Source organism: Hevea brasiliensis, chromosome 9, assembly GCF_030052815.1.
Source record: "Hevea brasiliensis isolate MT/VB/25A 57/8 chromosome 9, ASM3005281v1, whole genome shotgun sequence".
NCBI classification, from domain to species: Eukaryota; Viridiplantae; Streptophyta; class Magnoliopsida; order Malpighiales; family Euphorbiaceae; genus Hevea; species Hevea brasiliensis.
The window spans coordinates 9,237,069-9,247,898 of NC_079501.1; the positions used below are offsets into that span (position 1 = coordinate 9,237,069).

At 32.1% G+C, this 10,830-nt stretch overlaps 1 protein-coding gene across 1 annotated transcript; it reads left to right on the forward strand.

Annotated features, from left to right (window-relative positions):
• The first annotated feature begins 668 nt into the window (after positions 1–668).
• On the forward strand, positions 669–2,389 carry LOC110631730 (DJ-1 protein homolog E). Its single transcript, XM_021779668.2, has 4 exons — positions 669–1,013; positions 1,090–1,551; positions 1,636–1,998; positions 2,093–2,389. The coding sequence occupies exons 1-4, from the start codon at positions 834–836 to the stop codon at positions 2,270–2,272; spliced, it is 1,185 nt and encodes a 394-aa protein (XP_021635360.2). The 5' UTR covers positions 669–833; the 3' UTR covers positions 2,273–2,389.
• Positions 2,390–10,830: the final 8,441 nt, after the last annotated feature.

Below are 10,830 nucleotides of genomic sequence, written 5' to 3' on the forward strand. Positions count from 1 at the left end.
ATTCATTCAAGTCAACCCAGAAAATTAGCATTTCAACTGTACAGCCATTACATAATGACTTCTCTTCAATTCTAAAAAAAAAAATTGTGTTAAAAAAGAGCAGCTCTTTGTTATTGTTATTGTTATTATTATTATTATTATTATTATTATTATTATTATTACTTGTCCTTAACATTTGGGTTGTGGGTCCTTCACTTACAAATATGTGGGTTTTTTTTTTCCTAAATTTAATTTAAGACTCAATTATTTTTATGTTAGTATCCAGTATTATTTTTAGTAGGCCAAGCCAAGTTCAGCCTACTATTTTTTAGTAGGCCAAGTCTATCTTATAATTTGCCATAGAATAGATATCTGATAAGGGTGTTTTTGGTTCATCTATTTGATAGAAAATAAGTGTCCAAATAATTATACTAATCTAACTAACCTGTTTGGTAAACTCTTTAAAAAAGCAATTGATAACTAATAAAATGATTGTCAACTTTATTTTCTTATTTCCCTTAGTAATTTTTCATGGGGAAAAAATCGATTAGCTGGAACATCAAAGGAGTCATGATTCAACTCATAACCTCATCCATCCATTTATAAAAATGTGAATCTTAATTTGGGTTATAAAACTAAAACGGATGGCATAAAAAGACAAGAAGTAGATAAAGTTGTTGAGTGCAATTTAAACGTGAATATAATCCCCACCAATACCTTCCTTGTTAATGAATTCCAATTCTCCACCACATGTTACCAGTCGCCACTCTCCACTGGACCACTTCATTTTACGTAAATAAATAGCTTCCTCCTGATTGCACAATCTCACAGATCCTAGTGAAGGTATAGAAATCATGGGTTCCAATGCTCAAAAATCAGCTCTCATACTATGCGGGGACTACATGGAAGATTATGAAGTGATTGTGCCATTCTTTATGCTTCAATCCTTAGGTTTGAGGGTCGATTGTGCCTCTCCCGGCAAGCGTGCCGGTGATAAATGCTTCACTGCCATTCATGATTACTTGGGCTTCGAGGTAATGTTCTTAATCCATTTCCCTTTTATATCCCAGCAACAGAGATGGCAAATTCATTGTTGTTCTACCTTGGCAGCTATACACAGAACTGCAAGCCCATTTCTTCACGCTTAATGCAAACTACGAGGACGTAACTGTAGAATCCTATGATACCCTCATAATACCTGGAGGCAGGTTCACTGAGCTCCTCAGCGCCGATGACAAGGTGGTCGGTATGGTAAAAAGATTTGCAGAAACAGGGAAGCCTTTAATCACTAGCTGCCACAGCCAACTCATGTTGGTAGCAGCAGGACTCCTCAATGGCAAGAAATGCACTGCTTTTTCCAGCTTGAAACCCATCATTGAGCTTGCAGGAGGCACCTGGTGGGAGCAGCCTGGTATAGAATCGGTTCTTGACATTACCGCTTGTCTAAAGGACGGCAATCTTGTTAGTTCCATTGGGTGGCCAGGACATGGTGAATATATGAGAGTTCTCCTTGAATCCATGGGAGCCAAAATTTCAAGATCTCTCAGAAACTCAGTACTGGTTGTGTTAGCGGTAAGCCGGACAAATTTTGTGCCATAGAAATTAGTAAATAGCGTGCCTACAAGTACGATCCATAATTTGGGTTGTGTTTTATAGGATTATGTAGAAGACTACGAGGTAAATGTGCCATTCCGGGCTCTACAAAGTTTGGGCTGCAAGGTTGATGCAGTTTGCCCAAGCAAGAAAAAAGGGGAGAGCTGCGTTACCGCCATCCACGATGACGAGGGAGCCCAAATACGCAGCGAAAAGCGTGGCCATAACTTCGTCGTTAATGCCAATTGGAGTGACATTTCTGTAGATGACTACGATTGCTTGGTGTTGCCTGGAGGCAGGTCCCCAGAGTTGCTGGTCATAAATGAGAAAGTGGTTTCTCTGATTAAGGAATTCGCTGACAAGGGCAAGATCATTGCAGCAATTGGACAAGGGAAGTGGCTTCTGGCTGCTGCTGGTGCTCTAAAGGTAATTTATTAATTAATTATCATCAAATTACATGTATATATATATACTTCTGGATTAAGAGTTTAGTAAAGAACACATGTATTTGACTAATTAGGAGAAGAGATGCGCGAGTAGCCATGGAATGAAGGCCATCGTGAAGGTGGCTGGTGGAGAAGTAGTGGAGTCTGAAGGGTGCGTGGCTCACGGCAAGCTAGTGACTGCTAGTGGATGGCCTGCTCTTCCAGCCTTTTTAACAGAGTTAACAAGAGCCCTTGGCTTGTCTGTGGTGTTTTGAGATGGGGAAGGCTAGCTTCGATTTCCTTGTGTTTGTGCAATGTTGAATAAAGCGTGTAACATTTGATGCGATTGCAGAATTTAATGAAATCATACAACAATGTTTGGGACTTCGTAATCATCAAATGTCTGGAAATTTGCAGATTAACTGCCGACTCTGGTTTAATAATCTCGAGTCTACAAAGAGGGTTCACATATTTTCTGTTTATTGTGATGGTGAGGGAATTGTCCCATACTGCTTAGGAAGAACAAGAACTAATAGCTTAAGTTGGTTTTGAAGTCGATACGGTTCCAAAATCGCGAACATTTCTTGGTCATTCTACAGCACTGTACAAAGTACCTTTTGATCAATACGTTATTCATTGACTGTAGTAGACCCTTGAAGATATGGTTTTTCCGGCTCCATTGTTTTCACTTTACGATTATAAAGTTTAGGACCTAGCTTTAGATATATACAATTTTTTATTGAACTCTAATTAATTAAAATTTTGATATGAATATTTGGAGAATGAAATTTGTACTGTTAGTCGAACATTTAAGCAAGGTAAGCTCTAATAAGAAAATAATAAGATCTAATTTCATTGTAAAAGTTAACTTAAAGAGATGGGTTTGACTTATTTTATAGAAATATATAGGATTTTTTTTGAAAGAAAAATCATTACATTTAGTAAACACACTCTTATTTACACGCTCTCGTTTATATATATCATAAATTTTGAGGATTTTATTAAAAAAAAAATTTTCACCACTTAAGTCTATGGTATCTGAAAATTTGATTGTGCATCAATCATTATTACTTGAAGCAAGCATCACGTTAATATATATATATATATATATATATATATATATATATATATATATATATATATATATAATGAATTTGTAAATAGTTAATTTTTTTAGAAAATATAATAAATATGGATAGATTTTGCTTTACAAGGCAACACATTAATTATTTTCCATATGTGCAATATAGGGTTTAGTCATTTTGCTTGAATGGCCCCATGGATGAATCTACGTGCAGGTGTCATTTATTAATGAGCCCTCAAACCAACTGAAAATTCAGCTATTTCAATAGCCCTATCGTCCCAGTTTGCCATATCCCTCATTCTCTGCTTCTTATCAAGTACTTGTGTGTGTATGTGTGTGTTAGACCTTCTTGTGGGGATAGTGGCAGGTTTCTTCTTAACCTTTGGATCTTATTCTTGTTTTACAAAGTTTGATTAATTATTTATATGATTATTAGCCTAATTTGTTATATAGGAGTTTTGCATATTTGAAAATGAGCAACTCTATGGAAATTGACTGCAGTAAGGGAAAGGTGAAAGGTGAGATCTTGATTCATCCTTCATGACCTTGTTTTGTATTGGATTTTGATTATATATATATATATTTCTTATCTTCTTTCTGTTAAACTTTTTCTCGATCAGTCACAAAGAGATTATTTTGATTATTTGAGAAACCCTCTTATATCATGTTCATTTTTTTTATTGTTCTATCTAAATAATAAAAATAAGAGATCTCAACCTGGTGATTTACTTTGGAAAAAAAAAAAAAACTCGATGATTTGAAATTATATATATGATCATGTGATAATAATCCCTAAGAAAATTTCCTGATCTTCAAGGGAAATCCACTCATTAATATTAAATTTCATCATATAATTTTAATAAAAAATTTAATTCATGAAGATTAAAATATTTTAAAAGAATATAGTTTTTTTCGCAGGTAAAATATTAATATATATTAAAATTTAAAATATTTTATTAATTACTTTGGCGCGTAAAATTTTAAAAAATATTAATATTTATAATTTAAAATTAGAATATTTTAAAAAGGTTAGTCAGTTGTTAACGTTAATGTATCAATAAATACGTCACATATAATTGTGTTTATCTTTAAGTACCATTGCATTTGCTCAAATAAGCAATTTTTACATTCCTAAATGACCAAGTCTAAATTAAAATAGTCTATCACGATATTTATCTTTGATTTATATAATAAATTTACTTTGAATGTTCAATATGGTAGCTCTAGAATAACATTTAATTATTTATTACTATATAACTAGGGTTGAATAATACTTAAATCCTCTCCATTAATGTAGTATGTATGCTTTTTTTTTTCCTTGCAAAAACCTGATGTTAATTCCATCATGTGGATGGCTAAACTGACTAAAGAAGATAAGGATATGATAATCTCATCTCTCTCTCTATATATATATGTGGGAGTTCATATATATATATAAAAGGGTTGCTTAATCCACTCTTTTCGAGTGTGTAGACCTATGGTCTACGGACAATATGGAACTCGAGCAGTTTCATGCGAATAGGATTTGAACGTTAGTTGATCATGTAAATAGGATTTGACCATGAAATGAATATCATTGGAAACTTAGTGAATATTGATAAGATGAGTAGATTACTGAAGCTATCATGAATTTTTGGATCACTAGATGGGTCTTATTGGATCACGAGTTGCCTGAAATCAAAGAAGAGGTGAGGTTGATAGCTTACTGACAGTCACTCTAATGCTTAAGTTAGAGACTGTTTGGGAGAACTTAGATAGCTTAGAGCAATGGAACAAAAGATTGTTAGAGAGTGAAAATGTACTTGAGTAGGTGCCTGTAGCCTATTTATACCATTGTAAGAAACTATTGGCGCTAATCCTGGAATTATGTTAGCAAATCTCAAGCTGTTTGCTGCCTTATGCTACGAGATTATGCTGTGTCAATGTGATTCTCAGTGAGAATTATGCTTTCTATATTCAATGGCTTTTGTCTTCAAGCCACGTCATACTGAGCTCAGTGTTGTTGAGCTCTTTCTTTGACCAACTTGATATCATCTGAACTGTAACTTGACTGACCGATCTTACTAATATCCTTGAGGTTAGAGATGACTGAACATGAACTGCTACTAGATCATCAAACTTGGTTTGGCTTGTCATTAAATCTAACCCACTTAGGCTCGGGTTCAAATTTAGAAAGTTTGACACCTTAAAGATAGGATTTTGGGATGGACTATACCATTAGTCCCCTCATTAAATGAAATCTTTGGATTCAGTTGTCATGACAGCTGGATTCCTTGAGCCATGTGATTCCACGTTTTAGATAATTATGGTAGCATTAATGGTGTGCACAGCTGTATCTCGGGACTTGAAGCATCATGTGTGCACTTTTGGCATTCAAGGCATCCTTCGATATTATTTTTCAAATTTGGGCATTAAATGCCCCAGCTATATATACTTGGATACTTCATATGAAGGTCATTTTGTTTGCCCCTTCCTCACTTGTGTTTTTCCTCTACATTTACTTTTATTTGTCTCTTCTTTACATTTCCTTTTCTAGCGAGATTTGAGACGATTGTTCTAGCAAGGTAACCTTCATTTTCTACTTATTTTCCTTATTTTTCTTCTTCTTTTACTTTTTATCATCCAAAAATGAGTGAGATAGATAGCTAGGAGAATTTTGAGACATGGTCGATAGGTTATTCGTCGAACCTCAATGAAGAGATAAACTCAATTTTCATCGTCTCTCCATCGCTTAATTGCATTCGAACTCCTGGTGGATACTGGTGGACTTCCAAGGAATGTGCTGAGCCAAGGACCTCATTCTAATTGAAAAAGCATTCACTACTCTGTACCGGCTCAGCGTTAGGAAAAGTAAAGAGTATTGATTCTTCCAGGCAAGGTTGAATTGCTAGTTATTTATAGAGCTCTCTTCATCCCTAAAAAATTGGAAAGAAATTTTTCACCATTCAATCTAAAGAAGCTCAGGGCTAGAATTACGTTGCAGATAAGTGCCTAGGGAAGCTTGCCCTTAATCTTCATAAAGACATAGCAGTGCCCAAAATAAAGGACACAAGCTAAGCTGACTTGGTGGTAAACCAATGTGGTCGCCAGCTCTAATACTAAGTTAAAATTGGCTGACTTAGGGCCTACAAAGGGTAAAAAGTTAATCTCTTTCTTTACAATCTCTTTTGCTTACTTTAACTTTATTTTTGCACAAAAGTGGTTGAGATTAAGGTTGATAAAGCCAAAAAGAAAAAGGACAAAGAAATGGCCATGAGGGTATGGGAGAAAAAGAGGCAAACATCTAAGGTTGTTGTTGCTGCTGGGTCCGGGGGAGGCAAGCCCTCAGCAAAGAGGACTAATGCTCAAAATCCTCCCACTCTTTGGGCTCCCCAAATAATTCAACAGACGTTGGTTCTCCCCCATAACCTGCCATATCACTGGCTCCTACTACATCGGTGACCTCAGGGGCTAGGTCTTATGGGCCTCCATCATCTAGAGGGGCTCAAGTACGCCAAACTGTGTGGGCTAACAAAGAGCTCACCATGGTCATTGGGCAATCATATGTATGATGGAAGACCACCAATGCTTTGCTCTAGAGAGAATTAAGGATTTGCTCCATCATTCCATGAGCCTAAAGTTGGAAGCTGTCATCGCTGAGCACATGGTAAAGGAGCAAGTGTAATACTTGAGAACAAACATGTCTAAGGCAATCGAGGAGAACATATCACTGAAGGCCCATCTATCTAGAGCTAAGGCTAGGATCCAGGAGTTAGAAGGGCTAATCACGCAACTTGAAAAGGAAATTGAAGATCTTAAGGTGAGTCACTTGGTTGAAGTGGCAAAGTTGAATAGAGCCTTGAAGGCTCAGGAGGATGCAATTGCTGATCGAAAAGGTTGACACCTATGTTCAGGCTTGCAATGATCTCTTAAAAGAAATGATAAAAAGCTATCCTTTAGAAGACTTCAAATGGTTAGAAGCTCTGGGAGGAGGAGTGGAGAGTCATATTGAGTTTGAGGATGGACATGGGAAGCAGCTTGGTGGAAAATGTTAATACATTTGAAAATTTAAAAGGATTTAGTTTCTTTCGCCAATAAAATATTATTACATGTGAAAATTTAAAATATTCTATAAGGATTAATTAGTTATTAACATTAATGTATCAATAGATACAACATATATAATTGTCTTTATCTTTATCTAGCATTGTATTTGTATGAACTCAAATAAGCTATTTTTATACCCTAAATAACCAAGTGTTATAAATCTGGGAAGCCCAAAGCTTTGATACCACTTATTAAAGATCTGGGGAGTCCAGAGCACCTAGGAAAAATCTTTCTTGATGGGTCTTATGAAAGAAGACACTCATGAGCGTGATACCACATTCAACCCAAAACCTTAAGGCAATAAGTCTATGGGTCATTTCTTTCTCACTTATCTCATCTTTTTTCGATGTGAGAATTTCACACTTATATATTCCCAACACCAAGTCTAAATCAAAATAGTCTATCATAATATATACCTTTGACTTATATAATAAATTTACCTTGACTATTCAATATGCATGGTAGCTTTAAAATAATGTTTAATTATTTATTCTATATAACTCGGGTTAATTAATACTTCAATCCTCTCCATTAATGTACTATATATATGCTTTTTTTTTTTTCTTGCAAAACCCTGATGTTAATTCGATCGTGGATCGCTAAATTGACTTCAGATATAAATATTCTCTAAGAAAACCTATTATCCAGTCAATATATTCTAACGAAATTCAGATATGAACATTATTTGTTTTTGGTCGGAATGATCATGATTCGACCATGAAATGAATATCATTGGAAACTTAGTGAACACTGAATAAGATGAGAATATCACATTATATCACAAGGTGGTAAAGTGTTGCTTCATTTATTCATTTATATATTCAGCTAGATCTGTGGAAATGCTGCTCCCACAAAATTACATAGGTTGGTGAGAACTTCTTATTTTGTATGCAGTTACTTCTAATATTCGAGTTAATTTTTCACGCATACATATATGAAATGTTACATAACTCGATTTATTAATATTTTTTTTCTTTAATTTAAATATGTGAAACAGATGAACCAATAGACTCATATGAACCGCTCAACTCTGATGTTCAAAGCAAATCAGCATTTTTTAGCATAAAAGAGGAAGAGGAAGCGAAGAATAAAGTAGGCTGTGGATTTGTTAATGCCTTGCATGCGAAAGTGAGAGCCGAATTGCTGGTCAAAATATATTTATTCATAGAGCTTGTTGATAAAGATTTGACCCATATATGGTTTTATCTTTGGCTAAGAGTTTTAATTATTATTATTATTATTGTTTTTAAGGAACATGATGACATGATTGCTGAAGGAAGAGAAAAGATTGGAACTATTGTAACGAAAGTATTTGATGGTAGGAGATGCATGGGCAATGTTGTAGCCTTTGATGCTGTCAATAAATTGTTCAAGGTTTGAATTCTTTTACTGCTTTACAGCTACTCATCATATTATAATTATATTATAAGTATTATAAGATTACATTATTTGATTTTTTAAGGTGTTCTGTTATGCAGGTGGAGTATGATGATGGAAACTCTGAAAAGATGGGTTGGAGTGAATTTGATCAAATTATAGCGCCTCCTCATCTTGCTAATGCCTATCTCGATGATTTGGAAGCTAGGTAATATATTTATGAATTTAAATATAGTTTCCTTTGCTTGCTTTGGAGATTGTTAAGGTTTGCCTCTTATTATTATCATTATATATTTCTATCTTGAATTTATGATAAATTTAGATAAAATTTCCTGTAATTTATATTGGATTTACTGATTAATCCAATGGTTTTACGATAATAAAGGGATAACAAGGGAAAGAAGAAGATTACCACAGGAACAGCAACCTCCCTGGAAAACAATTCTCCAAGCGAAGCAAATGAGGAGAGTAGGGAGAAAGCAAAGTCCAGAAAGAGGGGAAGGTCATCTTCGAATCCGAGTGGTTATATTCCATTGGCATTTAGAGAGAAGAAAAGGGATTGCTACATCTGGTACTACTAGTACCTAACATCTATCTATCTTAAATAATTACTCCAGAAAAGGAACTCCTGATGAGTCAATCACAGCCACAGATATATGTGATTATTAATGGGAAATTCAACCTTAATTAATTTCCTATATATGCTTTAATTTCTGTTTGGTATCTCGGGAATTTAGAAACTGTTATTTCCTTTCAAGTATGAATATCAACTCTATCCTTATTAATTTTATTTTCTTTCTAATTTCCATGTATGTGCCTATATTGTTGATAGTTTGGGTACTCAAAAAATATAAAAGGAAAAAATAATTTGGTTTGCGTATATTTAATTTGATTTTTGAAAACCGATTCCAATTTTTTTTATTATTACTATCTTTTTTATATTGTACATATTTAAAAATATAAATCAATTATTAAAAACATATAAAAATTGTTAATACTACACAAAGTAATTTTCGAGTTTTTTTAGAACAATTTTAAAAATATACCCTCTTATATAAATATCTAAAATTAATTATATTATTCATATCAGCTTACACATATATTGTAATTAAATTTTCTTTTTTTTTTTGTATAATTAATTTCAAATATATTCATACGATAATTTATTGGATATATCTGATATTTATATTCTCTCATTCACAAATTACATAAGTCTCAAAATACATAAATTTTATCTTTATAAATAAAAATAATAATTTTTATTTTTATAAGGAGAACAATATTTAATGCTCCATCATATTTAAAAAATTTTCTATTTTCACACATTAATCTAAATTATTATATCGGAATTTTCCTAATATAATCAAATCTTTGTCAATAAACTATGAGTTCCAATCCATGTCAATTAAATTAATCCCATTGAGTTATATATTTTTTTTATTTAAATAAATTAATGAATTATTCAAAATTCCTTAGTAAGGCCGTTTAATCTTTAAATGAAATCTACTGCCTATTAAAAAAAAAAAAAAATCTCTCGGATCAAACGTGGTATCGTAAGGCATTATTTTCATCCAGCGACAGTTAATAACTTTTTCCAAGTCCACGAGTTGTTTTGCAAAAATTAATATTTAATTTTTATATTTTAATAAAAATAATTATTTAATTTTTATATTTTAAATAATATATTACTTAATTTTATATTTATTTTCAATTAAATTACTTAATTTTTCTATTAAATTTTCTGTTAATAAAATATTTAATATTAATTAAATTATTATTTAATTTTTTTATATTAATGAAAATAATTAATTAATTTATATATTTTAAAAAATATATTAATTAATTTTTATAATTTTATTTTATTAATTTTTTTATTATTTTTTTATATTCAAATTGCTCTGACCCTCTTTCTTTTATTTATTCTTTATTCTCCTTCATTTCTCTCCTCTCTTATTTTTTCCCTTCTGCACCATTCTCTTTTCCCACCTCATACTCTCTATTTTTCACATTTTAATTGAAATTAATATAAATTATACATGTAAAAAAATTAATCAATTTTTTTAAAATTTCAAGTAAATAAAGTGATAATATTAAAAAATTATTTTTTAATAAAAAATACAAAATAATACTATAGAATTGAATGAAAATCATTTGAATAATTTAAAAAAACTATAAATATAAATTTAATCTTTATGTAAAAAAATTAACCAATTTTTTAAAATTTTCAAATAAATAAAGTGATAATATTGAAAAATTATTTTTTAATAAAAAAATATAAAATAATAC

Bases quoted from the DNA above. Each gene is read 5' to 3' on its own strand.
- LOC110631730 (XM_021779668.2), top strand. From the start codon at position 834: ATGGGTTCCAATGCTCAAAAATCAGCTCTCATACTATGCGGGGACTAC. The intron at 1,014-1,089 runs GTAATGTTCTTA...CTACCTTGGCAG, and splicing joins ATGATTACTTGGGCTTCGAG to CTATACACAGAACTGCAAGC. The intron at 1,552-1,635 runs GTAAGCCGGACA...TGTGTTTTATAG, and splicing joins CAGTACTGGTTGTGTTAGCG to GATTATGTAGAAGACTACGA.